Raw genomic sequence first — 17143 nt, forward strand, 5'->3', positions numbered from 1 at the left:
ATAGAGTTGAGTGAGGTATAGGAAAGAATAAATGCTACAGCAATATATCTTACACTTGACCTGGAAATGAATGTTACCTAAAACTTTCTGTTGTAAATTTCCCAAAAGTCCTTAGTAATTCTACCACTTGAAAGTATCCAAATGTTCAAGGCAAAATATTTGAAAAATGTTTTAATGATAATCCTTGAGCTAATTTAATTCCTCCAATCATTTCCTTTTTGGTTTCAAGAGATGCAAACAAAATTAGGACTTTTAAGTCTGGAAAGGTAAAATGTGAGGATGAAGAAAAAACAAATTGAGATTTTCTTGAGTTGAAATATGTGCCAGGATTAGGTGTTTTAATAAATGAAGCCTTAATTTTGTGTGCCCTTTTAATCCTCACACGAGCCTGTAAGCAAATTGTATGGGTTATGAGTTTAGAAAGTATTCAGCCAAGATTCAAATCTAAATCTTTCTCATTCCAAAAGATTGTGTTTTTAACTATACCATCCTGAAATTACCAAAAATATTGCTCTGGTAATCATACATTTATTTGTTCACCAATCAGGGTATGGCAGATTAATGGAGAGCCTTAGAACTTGTTTTCAACAAAGGAATATTCTTGTTGAAACTTGGTAACCCAGAATGTATATGTGCGTGTTATTTATGAGAACTAGCTTTAATTCAACTTCTTTTATTTGCTGGACACTTCTATATCATTGTCTCATCTAATGCTAACAATAATCTTGTGAGGTAGGTGTTGTCAGGATGTTATTCCCATTTTTTTAAATGTAAAGAGCACACCAAATTGAAGAGATGATCAACAGCCTGTCAGGTCACACACAGAAAGTGATGGGGGAGTAATTTGAAAACACGTCTTTCTTTTTTCAAAGCTCATTTTTCATCTTTGTTTTTGAAGATGATATCATGGAGGGAGAATATGTCCTTCCACTAAGTGACAATTCAGAACAACTTTACAATTAAAAAAGTTCTGTACCTTAGGAGTTAAGAGGAAGTTATTAAGAGCGTGGATTTTGGCGACAAGGCAGATCTGGGTTTAAGTACCAGTACATCCTTTATCAGCTGAGAGCTTAGATAAGTTGTTTAACCTCCAATCCTCATGTGCCTTCCTTGTGAAATGAAGAGAATAGTTGTTTGCATGTCATAGAGTTGTCAAGAATACTAGCACTTAATAAATGGGAGCTGCTACTGTTAGTAGTGCAGTGTTTGTTGTTGTTTTTAATAGAATACTGAGGTGGGCTGTGGGCTATTTGTGAAAACCTAGTGTAATGTTGCCCCTGGTTGATGTAGTGTTTGTGTTTCTCTTTCTCTTTTGTTTCTTGCCCCCTTAAGGATTTCAGTTTTTCTGACCGTGATATGAAAGGATGATTGCTCACAAACAGAAAAAGACAAAGAAAAAACGTGTTTTGGGACCAGGCCAGCTCTCTACTGATGTTACAACTTCTGAAATGGGGCTCAAGTCCATAGGTTCCAACTCCATTTTTGATCCGGATTACATCAAGGAGTTGGTGAATGATATCAGGAAGTTCTCCCATATGTTACTATATTTGAAAGAAGCCATTCTTTCAGGTTTGTCAACTCTTTTCTCTTATCATTCTTACTGGATAGTTTGTGAAATTTTAAATGCCAGCCCAGCTACAGATAAGTGTGTACACAGTGGTAGGAACAAGGTATTCTGCTTTAGTAATTTTAGGGCTTGTTTTTTTGGCCAAATGTTTGATGTTTACAGTGTAAACTATTTTACAGTCAGATATGTATGGTACAATGCATAATAGAAACTTTGTAAGTGTGAGGGAACAAGAATACAAAACACTAAAATCAGTCTTAGGTTCCTAGCTGTGCCCATCTGACACAGGAAAGTCTAGAGCATTGGAATTTTAACCTTCTTGTTAATGGTAACACAGTGCATTGATTGGTCTTTAATAAGCAGACTGATGTTTATAATTTACATTGTTGACACTCCTACCTTGATTCTGTTTTCTGTATTGTTCCTAAAACTTAATCTAAAATCACTGCATTTGAGTGAATTTTTTTTTCCTCAAAAATCAAACTTAATTCTCTTTTGGTGTTCTATAACCTATTCTTCAGTTAAGGGATAATCACAGAATTTATTTTCTGTCTAGTTAGAAATCGATAACGGAGCACCAGACTTGATTCTCCGGAATTAAAGGACAATGTGCATTTGCACTCCCTGACTTGATCTTAGTTCCTAAGTTTTTCAACTTTTTGTGCCTCTTTTATATCTAAATTTGATGGCAGTGGTAATTAATAAAGACACAGCTCCTATTTTGTGATAAGTAGCAGTTCATTTCCATATTCATAGTGGTATGTCTGGATGTAGAAAATGAAGATGCCTAGTGTTACTTATATGAGACCTCTTGGGGCTTCATAGATGTTTATAAAGATTTCAATAAATATTTTCTATGTATATGTTAAATATTCATTTTCTGATATACATTCTGAAAAACAGAAACAAAAATCACATCTTGTACTAAATGCTTCTTTTAAGAGTTTATTTCTAACCTACTGTCATTTTCAGGTTAAAATGCCCAAAACAACTGGACTTGAATTGTAGCATCAAAATTTCAATATTTGAATTTTCCTTAAAACGATAATCACATAAATCATTCCTTTGAAACTACAGATATATTCTTAGAAAAGAAGTTGGTCACACTCCTGTTTATTTAAATATCTTGCTTTTGAAGTCTAATTATGGATGATAAAGTGATAATGAAGTTATCTTGTTGTTATGGAAAGATATTCTAAATATATTAAGTATTATCCTGGTAACAGATTTCTTACCAAAATGACACATTTCCCATTTATTTAAAGAAGCATAGCTTTGTAATAAAGACTTGTTCTTGACTGGGTTAATTGTTTTAAATTTGTGTTCTAATTTATATATAGTGAAAGTTATTCTTTTTGATGTACAGTTAATTGGGTTAATTTTTAAGACGAAATTTAAAATGGTATATTACTTGACAAATCATTTACCTCAATTTAGGGTAAAATCTGATTTTATTTAACATAGCAATTTAAATGTTTTTTATTAATGTAAGTAAGATTTTTAGTTAGGATGTCTGTTTGTTTTTAATTGTTTTCCTTAGGAGATTTATATCATTTAAAATTCTCATCTTACATATTTATCCCTTGTTTCACGGATTTAAAATGATGGTAATTTAAAACAAGTTGGACCACTTCTTATCTCCACAGTTTTTTTATATGAATTTTAATTTGTGAGTAGACAATTCAGAGATTAGGAAGGAAGAGGATTGAAAGCTGATCCTAAGTGAGAAAAGAGAAAAATGGTAATAAGCATGAGATAGCAAAGGGGACTACCCTTGAGATAAGAGGAATAAAAGGAATACACATATGGGAATATTCATGTGCTTCTGTTTAATTTTGATGATGATTTTCAGCTTCGTAGTATATCAGACTATTCCTTATTTACTTAATAGAATTATTACAAGAATCACATGAGATATAATCTTCAGGAAAACAGGTAAAAAGTTTAAAATTCTGTAACTATTTAAAGCGGTATTATCATATATGTTCCTATAGGCATAGGCCATGCTTCTATCTTCCGGGTGTGGAGAAAGATCCCCAGACTTGTGCTGTTCTTTAGGACCACCATAGTTGTCAACTGTGGCCAGGCAGCAAAGAGCTGTTTCACTGTTTTTCTTTTGGAGTGAAGGAGCCTTGCCAGTATTTTGTCTTTTGCCTTTTTAAGAGGAAGGAGGTCAGATTTTTGCCAGTATGTATTACCTTTTAATTCATGTCACTTAGCTGTTAAAAAGCTAAAAGTTAGCTTTTAGGAATATGGAATGTAGGGGTACAAGTAAGTCATCTTTTGGTGTATTCTAATACCATTTTCTTTATATACTTCATCTGCTTGTCATGAGGCAGTGATGTGACCATTGCTTCAGGGCTTCAGTCACGTTGTTGAGGCTGGGCTTAAATGAATAGCTCTGTGATTGTTTTATAGACATATTTTTCTTTCCCTGAACTAGTTATAGAGATGATATATAATTCTGCACAGTGCTTTACGTTTTGCAGAGTGCTTCTAGATGCAAACTATTTTAATCACACAGTCCTCACAAAGGCAGGTACTTATAGCCCCATTTTACAGATGAGTTGTGTTTATAACTTAGATTATGTGATTTCATCAACCTCTTATTGCGGAGGAATGGTGGCTTCATTTGGAACCCAGAGGTTACGAACGCACAGTGATGTGTTCTTTCCTGCTATCTCAGCTGCTGCCCATGGCAGGTACTCTAAAAACGCTGCTCGGTGTTCATTATTTTATTAGCCAGTTCTTTTTCTGATGGGGATTATCTAGACCTGCACTCTCCAATATGGTAGTCTCTAGATATGTGGCTGTTTAAATTTAATTAAAATTAAAAATTCAACTCCTCAGTTGCAGTAGCCACATATAAGTACTTAGCCACCTGTGGCTAGTGGCTACCATTTTGGACCGTGAATATAGAAAAATTTCTATCATTACAGAAATTTCTGTTGGACAGTGCTGGTGTAGACATTTGGCCTTTATCAATCTCAAGAACATTTAGATGAGGAGCCAGTCCTGTGGCCGAGTGGTTAAGTTCGAGTGCTCCACTTTGGCGGCCCAGGGTTTTGCCAGTTCGCATCCTGGGCGAGGACATGGCACTGCTTGTCAGGCCACGCTGAGGTGGCGCCAGCATAGCGCAACCAGAGGCACTCACAACTAGACTATACAGCTATGTTCTGGGGGGCTTTGGGGAGAAGAAGAAGAAAGAAAAGAAGATTGGCAACAGTTGTTAGCTCAGGTGCCAATCTTTAATAAAAAAAAAAAGGAGAGATGAATTCTTGAGCTATTTTTGATTTCTATAGCATTAAAAGGGAGCCCAGAAAAAGTTTGTAATGGAGCAAATTTAAGAATAGTTTACCTAGAAAAAGGAACTCTTGGGGTCTATTTGCAATCCCCTTCCTTAAGCCGCCTGTGGAGTGTGTAGCTTTCGTGCCCCTCTTTGGTTTGGATCAGCAGATCAGTTTCCAGCCACGTTATACAGTTTGGTTAAATTGGTGGTAAGGGATGGCAGAAAGAGCTCTGGAAAGAGAATTACATGATCTAGGTTCTAGGCTTAGTTCTGCTATTGACTAGTTTTGGAATATGGCTTAAGTCATATGATAATGTGTTAAGAATGAGGTGCTTGCACCACTTGCCATCAATTTATAATTCTGTGATTCAAAATTGGATTGGAGTTGGAGATTCTATGTTGTTCTGAATATTGATAGTTCAGAGCTGAAGAAGACAGCTAGGTATTTGATTTCAAACTACATCGTGCAAATTTTAGAGGCCATGTGCCTCCCACTAGTCTATAGGATTTTTTTAATATGAGTTTTATGATAGGTATGTTAAGCGTGATGTTGATGAAAATTTCCCGAGTGAGAATGTGAAGCTCATGTTGTGGTAGTTGTTGAGGAACTGATTACAAAGAGTAAGTGTCTGCCAGAGAGCTCTGTGCCCCCTGCAGGGTTAAGATGTGTATGCAGTTTGTCTTTAAGGATTTTCTTTACAAATAAAAATGGAGAGCTAAATGTGGGAGATCAGAGGGCTGTGAAAACACTTGCTTGGATAGGGTAAGTGATAGAGTTTGTTGATTCTCCATCCACTGCTTATTTCTGGGAGCAGGTTATCCTGTGGTCTTACACAAGTAGCAGACGTGGAACTTGAAGTTTTAGATCTCTATCCAGTGTCATTAAGGTGCATTATGAGTAATTACAGAGGCAGATTTTGCTTCTTATATTCAAATGCTGAAGGCACTCAATTTTACTTATGTCTTCCATGTTTAAATATAACACTGCAGATTAGTATATCTGCAGGAGAAGTACCAATTCAGACTTATGGTTGTCCCGCTGAGGAATAATGTGTTCTGAATTCCAAATACCGGATTCATATATGTTCCTCGAGCTTATACAGTAATCTTAAACTCTGGCTTTGTGACAGATCTCCTCATTCCCAAGTGGGACACGAGTCAAGGAAGCTCAAAATCTGGGAATTTGAAAAGTGCAAGCCTTTTTAATTGGGCTAGGAAGAACAGTGCAAATTACTTAATTTTTCTGGTACTCAGTGCCTAGAAGTGTCCACTGCCATTTGAAGGAAAATCAGCAGATAGTCTAATATTTCTTGTAGCTTTTTGAATATCACTGTTTTTTAAATAAAAGTTTTCTGTTGCAGTGTGTACCTTGCTGTTCTGTTTTGTTTTTAAAATAAGCTAGAAAGGAAGACAAAACTTTATCATCAGTTTCAGATAAACTAGTTCTCTAGTTTTAAAAAAATGCTTTCTAATTTAAGAGTGTATCACTTTTATTTTGTAAAAACGTAACTGATCTCGTAAGTGATAGCTTCTGATGAATTCTAGGTCCTAAATTTGACAGAACTGTAGTCAAAAGAGGTATGTTAACTTTCTAAAGCAAATTTTATTAAGTGGAAGGAGTTAAATAAAAAATTTAATGCCATTAAATAATATGTTCTGTTCTGAGAGGGAAATTCTGCATAAATTTTCAGTCTTAACTGAAATCATGTCTTGTGGATTAACTCAGTTTTTTTTCCAGGGTGAATATACAGGAAGATGTATAAATTTATTTCAGACAAATTTCATTGAGTGTTAATTTTACCATTGATGACTGTTACTTAACTTTCAGCCTGTACAGTGTGCCAGAAATTTTCTGAAATATTAGAAACATTAAGTTGCTAGTCTCAGATACATCCTGCTGTATTCTTTTAGAAGTAAACTTCTCTAGAAGTGATTTCTAATGGATATCACTTAGGAGAAGTTAATGTGAATGTTAATGGGTTATGGCTTAGTGCCTAGAAGACATGAAATGAATTTCTAAGGAATGAACTGTGAAATACAGGTAGCTCATTTACTACACCTGTGCCAGCTCTTAGGCGATTGCTTTCCTCCTCTGCACTTGCCTAGAATGGTTTACATATTTAACACCATTTATAGTAGTAACTGGCATATGTGATTGGAAGTTAAAGCCTGTTAAATCAGATTGCCCAGTACCTGTCATTAAGCCGTAACTTGTTGAACCATGTCGATATGTCATAGTGATTAAGAGAGCAAGTTCTAGAGCCAGAACACCTGAGATGGAATCCTCATTCTGCAACTTGCTGATTGTGTATACCCTTGGGTAAGTTACTTATCTTCTCTGTGCCTCAGTTTCTACCTGTTAAAAGGAGATAATAGTACCCACCTCGCTGGGTTGTTCTGAAGATTGAATGAGGTCATATATGTAAAGCTCTTAGAATAAAGTGTTTTAAAATGTCAGCGGTTATTATTTTTACAATCCCCAAGTGGCTGGATAAAGAAAGCTGCTGTTCAGGCTTTGCTTTTATCCTGTAAATTCGCAAGTCCTTACAGCAAAAAAGGGAGTTTCCCAGTGATAAGTTCTGGAACTTTTTTCCTCCTTGTTGTTTTCATTGCTTTCCCAGATAGGTTAAGCTGAATTAACAAGACTGATTTTAAAAATTATTGTCATTTTTTTTAAATCAAGGAAAATACCATGGTTTTTTCATTTATTTACTTAAGCATTTCCATCAAGTGTTTGCAATATAAACACTGTGGTATTGTGTTAATGCATGAGAACCAAAAAGTGGAGCTGGCTAATCTGTTTTCACTTGATAAGATGAATGCAGGAGAAAATAAATGGCACAAGTGAGCCAAACAATAAATTAAAATTCAGATTACCATATTACAGGGATGGTAGATACACAAGCAAACATTGCTTGGGATTAGGAGTTTTACTCTTCTGGATAACTAGCGTTAAGACTTTGGCTGGACATTATAATATTCACATATATAATACCTTCAGTATAAATTAAATTTTATTGTATTTACACTGTGGCCACTATAAAATTTAAAAATTATCTTGATTTTAGTTATATGACTAAATTAAATGCTATAATTTAACTTGATAGGTATAGAAATATTTTTATAAAATATATTCTTAATTGTTTTACTTCCAAGTAATTTGCTAATTTAGATTTTACATATAAAATAAAAATAAAACAACCTTCCTGAAAAAATGAAAAGAGACATGAAAAATTTGTCTCTTTTTCATTAGCCAAAATATTGTGGGACCTTGCTATGTCTATTTGTTATTTAATGTAATTCTATGTGGGACAGATCTGTTTTCAAAGGTATTCAGTTTGAATGGCTTGCAGATTTAATAGGAATAATAGCTATATATGTTAAGACTGTAAAGCAGTTTTCTGTTAATTTATTTGATATTCACAGCAATCTGTAAGGTAGCTACAACAGGTGTTCTTATTAGTTCCATTTTACTGATGATGGATCTGAGATCACAGAAATTGAGGTTCGTATATGGTCATTTCAAGGAAGTGGCAGATCAAGCATCAGAACCTAGGTTTCTTGATCTAAACCTGTTGTTTTCTACCACAGTGGTCAGCCGCCTGTCTTTCCTCCGTGTTGGGGGAGAACAGTTACTGCCTCACTTGCTTTGTTCATCACTGCTGCTTTTTGGGGAAGGGGGGAGGGGGTGGCATTCAGTGTTGGTGAAGGAGCTGCTTAAACTCCTTAAAACTTTTTTTTTTACAGTTGTATTTTCCATTTGAGAGGGTTTCTGCTTCATTAAGATAAGTTGAAGTAGCTTTCGTATTTTATAAGGAAAAAGAACATTTGGTAAAAATGGAACATTTTTTCCCGCTTATGAAATGTAATTAAGGACTTGCTAATTTATGAAGTCCCAGCTGAAGTATTATCAGGATATACTGATGCTGATGTCCTAGTAGTTGACTTGTCCACTCAAATATATAGAAAGGTTATGAATCTTTGTAATTAACGTTTTCTTTTTTTAGCTGTTGTGTTCATTTCTGTTGATTTATAGGCTTCAGAAGTGTGTTCAATCATAGGAAATTGGACTTATTTATAGGGTAATCTGAGCTACTTATGAAATTTTTTACTAAATAATTCAGTTACTACTTTTTGTTATTTATGAAGTCTTCCTTGTAGGAAAAAAAGAAGTTCAAGGGGCCGGCTCCGTGGCGTAGTGGTTAAGTTTGGTGTGCTCCCTTTCGGTGGCCTGGGTTCACGGGTTTGGATCCCGAGCACAGACCTACACCACTCACCACTCATCAGCCATGCGGTGATGGTGATCCACATATAAAGTGGAGGAAGATTGGCATAGATGTTAGCTCAGGGCTAATTTTCCTCAGCAAAAAAGGAAAAGGAAAAAGAATTTCAAATGGTAAAACATTATGTTGACAGTGATTGGAATGTTTTGCAGTGATTTATAAGAAAAACTATAGCAGAGATTCTCAGGACCCCTTACACTGTTGAAACTTATTGAGGATCCTGAAGAGTTTTGGTTTATGTGTGGTTATTATTTACTGTGTTAGGAATTAAAACTAAGAAAATTGAAAAACATATAACAGTATTTTGATTTGGAACAACTTCAATATCTGTTTTTAAAGGCTTCCTGTATCTCTATTAAGCTAAACATGAATTCCTGCTGAAGTCTCCAACTCAGTGACCACATCGATCATTATAGCTTCCCCCCCCTGCTTATTTATAGATTTCCAGTCCAACAGTGAGATACATGGCTGCCACCATCCATTTGCCCAACTGTTCAGTTGCAGCATAGATGTATGGCAGCATCAGATTTGTTAACCTGAAGCCTCAATGAGAATACTTTATCAACTAGAGTACAGTACTTATGTGCAATTCCTTTGCCTTTTTTCTTATCAACTCCAGTCTTTTCCAAGGATACTTCTTACACCAACACCTGTTCTCCTGTATTTCTTTTTCTGTCATTGAAATTTGTCGGATGGATGTCAGATTTTCTCCTGAAGGCACTCTGTTCTCTCTGCTTCCGTCACTCCCTGAACTATTCCTCTTTGCCTCTTCCTGAAATACTCTTTGCCCCGATATACCCAGCTCCCCTCCTTTCCTGCTGCTCTTACTATACATATTTCTCTCTCTTGATAATGTTGCTAATGAACGGAATATTTGATGGATGATTTAGAATTTTTGTTTTTGTTTTTTATCCTAAAGACAGTTTTTGTTTCTAGTTATTATCTTTTAACATTTCTGGAAAAAATTAATTGTACAATTATAAAGTAACACTGTATTTTAAAAATGTTTTTTGTTTTTTTAAACTATTTCAGTAGGGAAGGAGTATAGTATTAAGAGCATGGCTTCTAGAATTATACTCCCTGGGTTCAAACTTTGGTCCCATGGCTTAATAACTTTTTAAACTTAGGTGTGCCTCCATTTTCTCATCCATACATTGGAGATTTTAAAATTATCTACCTAATAGGTAGATAAAGTTAAATGAGATAATATCCTTTAAGTACTTTTAACAGTGCCTAGCCCATAGGAGAAAGAAGAACCTGGCTACTTACTTCTGAAAAAATTGGCCATGAAAACCCTGTGAATAGCAGTGGATCATTGTCTGATAGAGCACTGGAAGGTGAGAAGATGGTGCAAAATGACCAAGCAGGGTTCCACTCTGCTGTATACAGGGTCACTAGGTGTCGGAATTGACTCAACAGCACCAATAAATAGCACATAGGAAGCACATAATAAATGTTAACTATTATTAAACACTAACGCCAGGTAAGGTTATGGAAAGGAAAATTACATCAGAGTACCGTGTTTTAAGGTGGTTGTCTTTTCATACTTTTGGGGATTACTTCAGGGTTTTAAAGGTTAGGATGATTATACTTCCTGGTTTTCCTGGATGGTGATCCAGAAATATGCCTGTTGTTCTGGTGTGATTATGAGTAGCACCCTCCTCCCCCTTTCACTTGTTAGAGTGTGTTTGTTTGGATGATAAATTATATGCACCTTATTTCCAGGGGTTATAAAACACTGTCTGCATCCCTCTGACCAAGGTTGGTGTAAATGAGAGTAGACAGGTGGGGACTGAGAAAGAACTCACACCTAAGAGAGCAGGGCCGCTCTGTTCAGCTGTGTGTGGCCAAAGAGGATGTGGTACAACCAGATTTTGATTTTTCAAGAATAGGCAGAAATCTGGAATTTTTGTAACGAGGCGATGCTCCAATTTTTCATTATTGGCAACTAATTCAATTTCTCTAAAAAACACAAAAATTCATTGAACCATATAAAGATATGTGTATTTTATCATAAATAAATTATATCACAGTTTAAAAAATGGGCAGGTCAAATGGTGGTCTTTATATATATGTCTGTGGGTAAATGACTTCCAATATCTGATCATTAATGCAAAGAATCAGTTCTAACATGGAAACTTAACATGTACGTGTTCTTTAATTTTAGTTAATATGTTAAACATTGTAGGGCTTTAACTCTTGTTACCATACGTATTATAAAAAACATTCTAGTAAAAACTACAAGGCAGAAAAAACTTACCTTATAAAGTTGCTTCAGGGGAAATTTGGAGAGCATATTTACTGAGAAAACTGAAAAAAGTGGTATTAAATTGACCATAACTGTGAGAGCCTCTGAAATCCTAACTGAACTAAAATGATTAAGGATTTTTTGAAGGCTGTGTAAATTGTATATAACTGCAATGGTGGAAATAAAAATGAACATACAGTAGGCAAAAATTGTGGAGCCACTGCTTCTACTTAAAATGTGTTCAAAATAGTCTTTCATAGTTCAGATTCCTGAAACTTGGTTTTGGAAACAAATTTTAAAAAGTTTTTTTCCTTTTTAAGACTGTTTTAAAGAAGTCATTCATATACGTCTGGATGAACTTCTCCGTGTTTTAAAGTCTGTAATGAATAAACATCAGAACCTCAATTCTGTTGATCTTCAAAATGCTGCAGAAATGCTTACTGCAAAAGTGAAAGGTAAGAAAGATATATTGCAAGTGGGTTGGTATGGGCAAAAAGGATCCTAGTGATACATTGTGCTCCATCATGACTATAGAGCCATCTCTTCTCACGGTGTTGGTATCGTGTGGATCAGGAGGAGTTGTGTGTACTTTGATATTTAAATATTCCCACTAAGTCACATCTAAAACTCTCTTAAAAATTAAAACTGTAGGGGCCAGCCCTGTGGCATAGTGGTTAAGTTCGTGCCTCCTACTTTGGCAGCCTGGGGATTGCTGGTTCGGATCCCAGGTGTGGACGTACACACCACTCATCGAGCCATGCTGCGGTGGTATCTCACATAAAAAATGGAGGGAGATTCGCACATATGTTAGTTGAGGGACAGTCTTCCTCATCAAAAAAAAAATTAGTTAAAACTTTACTTGAGAAGAAACACTCTAAAAGTACTAACTGAAATAAACAACAGACAGTTACAATTCTTGAGGTTTTTGGAAGAGTGCATGCTCTTTAGGTTATCAGTGTACAAAAAGTCTTTGTTATGTGAGGACAATTGGTGCTGGAAAATGGTCATTTGTAGTGACTCCACTTAAAGGAGGGAACCAAATGGAGAAAAAGAAGACAATTAAGCGACCTTATTTTGAAATGTGAAAAAGTGAAACTAAAATTGTAAAATAAATTTATTACGTGTGTGTGTATATTATGTCTGTGTGTATATATACTAAAAGAATCAAGAACTGGGACGTTATCCTCTGATGAAATGGTTTGCCACCCAAGAGTGTTCGAATCTCTTATTCTGGGCTGCAGGATATAAGGAGGAATGAGGGTGAAGGGAATATTTGAGAAGGAGGAGCCTGGAGGCAGGAGTTCAGTTAGCAGATTGTTGGAAGTACTGCGCTAGATGAGGGTCGACAGTCTCATCTAAGGCAGAAGCTGGGGTATGGTACCAGTGGAATGCGGTTGTTCCAGGAGAGGGGCTGGGTGTTGATTTGAGGAAATACAGGACAGGTTGAATGTCAGGGATTAGGTTGAAGTTTGGCGTTGAAGATGTGGACTTGAGAGTTGATGTCTAGATGGAAGAGGGCGACACCCACTCATGTGCAGAGTAAATAGAGGACTGAGTATGAGATCAGGGGGACAGAGAGAAGGTGGAGGAACCTGAGATGCCTGAGAAGTGGGGAGATGATCTGGAGAAAGATTTCATAGAAGTTAAAAAGTGCAGGCTTTGAAAAAATGATTGTCAGTGTTAAATGTCACTGATGGGTAGTATGAATTCAAATAATGTAACTATAAAAAGTTACTCACCATGGACTGAGTAAGGAAAGGAAAGGCTTCTTTGAGGAGAGGGATTACCTGTCCTAAGTCTGAAAGGTTGAGAGGACATTAACTGGGCTAGAGGGGGGTTGGGGGCTGCGACATAGGGCACTTGTAAAAGAACTCTGGATGTGAGGAACATGACGCAATTGGTGAACACACTCCTATCTAGAGAGGGCAAAGGGCAAGTGTCAGGGATGAGGCAGGAAAAGGAAAAAAAACCCTGCCAGTAAAATATAGTCCGTATACTTAAGAACTGCCTCGCCTACTTTTGGACATAGATTTATCGTGTTTGTGTAGTTCTCTTTTTTATGTATTTCAAGCATTAAAAGAAAAAATTTAGATGGTTTTAAATGGGAAAAATGGATAGCTTCTGTTATGACTTTTAAAAAGTCACTTAGTAACCACATTTATTTTAAAATAGATTGTTTATAAGTGCCATTTAACTTAACTTAGATAGGGAAATTTTTGTCTATAGATAGTAAAATTTCCATGTTGGAAATAGCGACGATGGTTCATTCGATTGTTGTCAGTGGCTATTGTGTGCAGTCAGGATGTCCTGGGGAAGGAGTGTGCCTGTGTGTAGTTGGTGTCCACATTCCAGAAACAGACTTGAGGAAGAGGCTTCTCAGCTGCCTTGAAGATCTTGTTTTCTTTGAGGTAAAGCAATCTTTTGAATATTATTTCCCGCTATGACTTTACCCTTTACCCTTGGGATTTTTGTTACAATTTTACTTTTGTGTTGGATGAAATTTAAAAGATTACTTTGGGGGTCAGCCCGGTGGTCGAGTGGTTAAGTTCGTGCACTCCACTTTGGCGGCCCAGGATTTGCCAGTTCAGATCCTGGGTGTGGACCTACGCACAGCTCATCAAGCCATGCTGTGGTCGTGTCTCACATAGGGGAACTAGAATGACCTACAACTAGGATATACCACTATATACTGGGGCTTTGGGGAGAAAAAAAAAGAGGAATATTGGCAATAAATGTTAGCTCAGGGCCCATCTTCCTCACTAAAAAAAAGAACAACAACAACAGAGTGCTCTGGCCTATTTCAGATGGTTCCTTTTAAAGAAAAAAGAAAGAAAAAAATGATTACTTTGTTATTGGGAAACTTATTCTGTCTCAGTAGGACTCCATGAGACTAGCAAACTTTAAAAATTGTGGGGTTTTTGGTGTAAATTTATCTTTTTAAATAACCCCCCCACTCTTATTGTTGAGACCATCTAAAAATATCATTGATACCCCAAATGAGAAATATTCAATGACCTGAAAAATTGAGGTCGAATCAGAGCTTACTTAATTTTTTCATTTAGTGATAATTTAGTTTTCAAACCCTGGAAAGGCAAGGAGGAGGTAGAAAGCATTTTTGAATGTCTGTTCCGTAGCAGTCTAAAGGTCTTGCATATACTACTTCAATGTTTTCCAAAAACCTCTAAAGGTACATTTTAATTTCTGTTTTAAAGAAAACCTTAAAGAAGAACTATTTGTATATTAGGATCACAAAGCTGTCAGCAAGGTGGAGATCATTTTGTCCTAACCCTGTGATTACATTTAAAAAACAAATTTGACCTGACTTGTTTTGGAGGCCTTAACTGTCAAGGGCATTTTGCAAATCTACCAAACTGTTAAAAAAAAAAAAATAATACATACAGAATAACTTTAGAGTCAGGGAGGTATAATCTTGTTTGTGCTACAACAGATTTGAATGCATGAAATCTGTCTTACTTCCTAGGCATGACAAGTGCGTTGGAATAAAATTGCAGTCGTTGCCTCCTCTTATTTTTTATCTTAAATGTGGAATTTACCTTTTAATGACTTTGAAAGAGAAATCCGTGGCTTTTCCCCATTCATTCTAGCAGTGATTTGTATTTCCTGTGTCTCCTCCTGTTCTAAACGGGAAGCTCAGTCTGACAAAATATTGGCAATGTGGTAAGAGAGATACAACTTATTTTTGAAGTAGATAAAAACGTTTCGGCATTCAGCAAGTTACTATGTACTTGGTATTTATTTTCAATGATTTTGGTCAATCTTATTTGTAATATCAATTAAAAGGACCATTTATTTAGGTTTTTCAGGATCTGTATTTTGCCGTTTATTTAAAAATTGGCAAATAAAAAAGAAAAATAAGCTTTAGGTATGCATCCAAAATTGTAGAAGCCTTGTATTTGTTTCTCTTTTGAAAGTTTAATTTTTTTTATAGGCAATTCATTCACACAGTTTATAATGCAAATAATATAAAAAAGTATTCAACGGTGAAGTTTTTTTCTACCTCAGACTCTTAACCATCCATTCCTTTCCCTAGATAAGCAACAACTATTAGTTTTTGTCTATCTTTCCACAGAGGTATTATGCACATACAAGCAAAAACAACATGTTCCCTTTTTACCCCCCTCTTTATGCAAATGTCCCATTCTGCCCCTTACTCATTGTTCTCAGTTATCTGTACATAAAGGATTTCCTTGTTCTTTTGTTACTTTTTTCAAAGCTGTATGGTAATCCGTTACATTGATATACTATAACGTATTTAACTGGTTCACTACTAATAGGTGTTTGGATTGTTTCCAGTTTTTTTCTGTTACAGACAGTGCCGCGGTGACTTGCCCTGTAAAGTCCTAGATGGGTGGCTCCCAGGTCAGAGGGCGCGTGCATTTATATTTTTGATATTGCCAGATGTGCTCTGCGGAGTTTCGGCCCTCCTGACAGCAGTGCTGACAAGGCTCGTTTCCTGCACCTTTGCCAACAGAGCTGCTCACCCAGCTTTGTTATCCAGTCTGAGAGTAAAAATTGCTATCTCAGTGTAGATTTGGTTTGCATTTCCCTCATTTTGAGTGCAGTTGAATAGCTTTTCGTATGTTTCAGAGCCATTTGTACATTCTTTTATGTGAATTGACCTGTTATTCATTTTTTCTTGTTTGTTGGTCTTTTTTGTTAGTATTGAGTTGTAAAAACCCTGCATAAGTGAAATTAGCCCTTAATCTTTGATATAAGTTGCAGATTTTCTTTAGTTTGTTTTCTGTCCTTTGATTTGCTTATGGTATTTTGTTTTATTTTATTTTCAAGTTTAAGTTGATCAATCTTTTGTATGATTTTGGGTCTTAGTTTTAGGAAGGACTGCCCTGCTCTGAGATTATAATAGCATACTCAAGTGTTTTTTCTTCTAATGTTTGCATGGTGTCATTTATTAAATTTAAGTCTTTGATACATTGTAGAGTACCTACATGTCTAACTAATTGATCAAATAATTCATCTTTTCCTTGCTGATTTTGAGATGCCATCTTTATCATAAATACACTAAATTGTCACATATATTTATTTCTGGACCTTATTCTGTCCCATTGATTTGTTTGTTCATGTGCCAGTACCACACTGTTTTTATTGTAGTTTTAGCATATGTTTTAGTATCTGTTAGAGATAGCACCTCTTTCCATTACTCTTCTTGTTCAGGATTTTATTTTTCCATCAGTATTTATTTTTTTGTGAGGAAGATTCACCCTGAGCTAACGTGTGTGCCAGTCTTCCTCTTTTTTTTCTTTTTTGCTTGAGGAAGACTACCCCTGAGCTAACGTCTGTGCCAGTCTTCCTCTATTTTTTGTATGTGGGGTGTCTCCACAGCATGGCTGATGAGTAGAGTTAAGTCCAAACCTGGGATCTGAACCCGTGAACCTGGGCTGCTGAAGCAGAGCTCACGGAACGTTAACCACTTGGCCACGGGGCCAGCCCTCTATCAGGATTTTTGAAATGGCTTGTCTAGTTCTAAAATATATCCATTGGTACATTGAGTTATATTTATAAATTTATAAATTAATTTATGATTAAATTTATAAATTAAAGAGAATGTATATTTAGCATTTCTGAGAATATAGTATGCATTTCGTTTCTTCAAGTTGTCTTTTGTATTTCTCAGAAGCAACTTAAAGTTTTCATTTTGTAAATCTTGTAGCTTTTAAAAATTTTTTCCCCTAAGCATTTTTTTCCCATGAAAATGGTGAAAATTTTCTTCCATTATA

The 17143-nt window shown here is 35.7% G+C and overlaps 1 protein-coding gene across 9 annotated transcripts in view; it reads left to right on the top strand.

Moving 5' to 3' along the window:
- The window catches only part of ARHGAP29 (Rho GTPase activating protein 29), a 76812-nt gene that overhangs the window by 20497 nt on the left and 39172 nt on the right, over positions 1-17143 (top strand). For 6 of the 9 annotated variants that reach the window (XR_011532542.1, XR_011532541.1, XM_070592602.1 and 3 more), the window contains 2 exons: positions 1333-1569; positions 11708-11842. Coding sequence is in view for 6 of the 9 variants with exons in the window: in XM_070592602.1 (XP_070448703.1) it covers positions 1365-1569; positions 11708-11842 (340 nt within the window). In the remaining 3 variants the exon portion in view is untranslated. Of the gene's footprint in view, positions 1-1332; positions 1570-11707; positions 11843-13613; positions 13796-17143 lie in introns of those variants that run through there. The other 3 variants (XM_070592604.1, XM_070592603.1, XM_070592605.1) reach the window with 2 other exon arrangements.

Source organism: Equus przewalskii, chromosome 24 (assembly GCF_037783145.1).
Source record: "Equus przewalskii isolate Varuska chromosome 24, EquPr2, whole genome shotgun sequence".
NCBI classification, from domain to species: domain Eukaryota; kingdom Metazoa; phylum Chordata; class Mammalia; order Perissodactyla; family Equidae; genus Equus; species Equus przewalskii.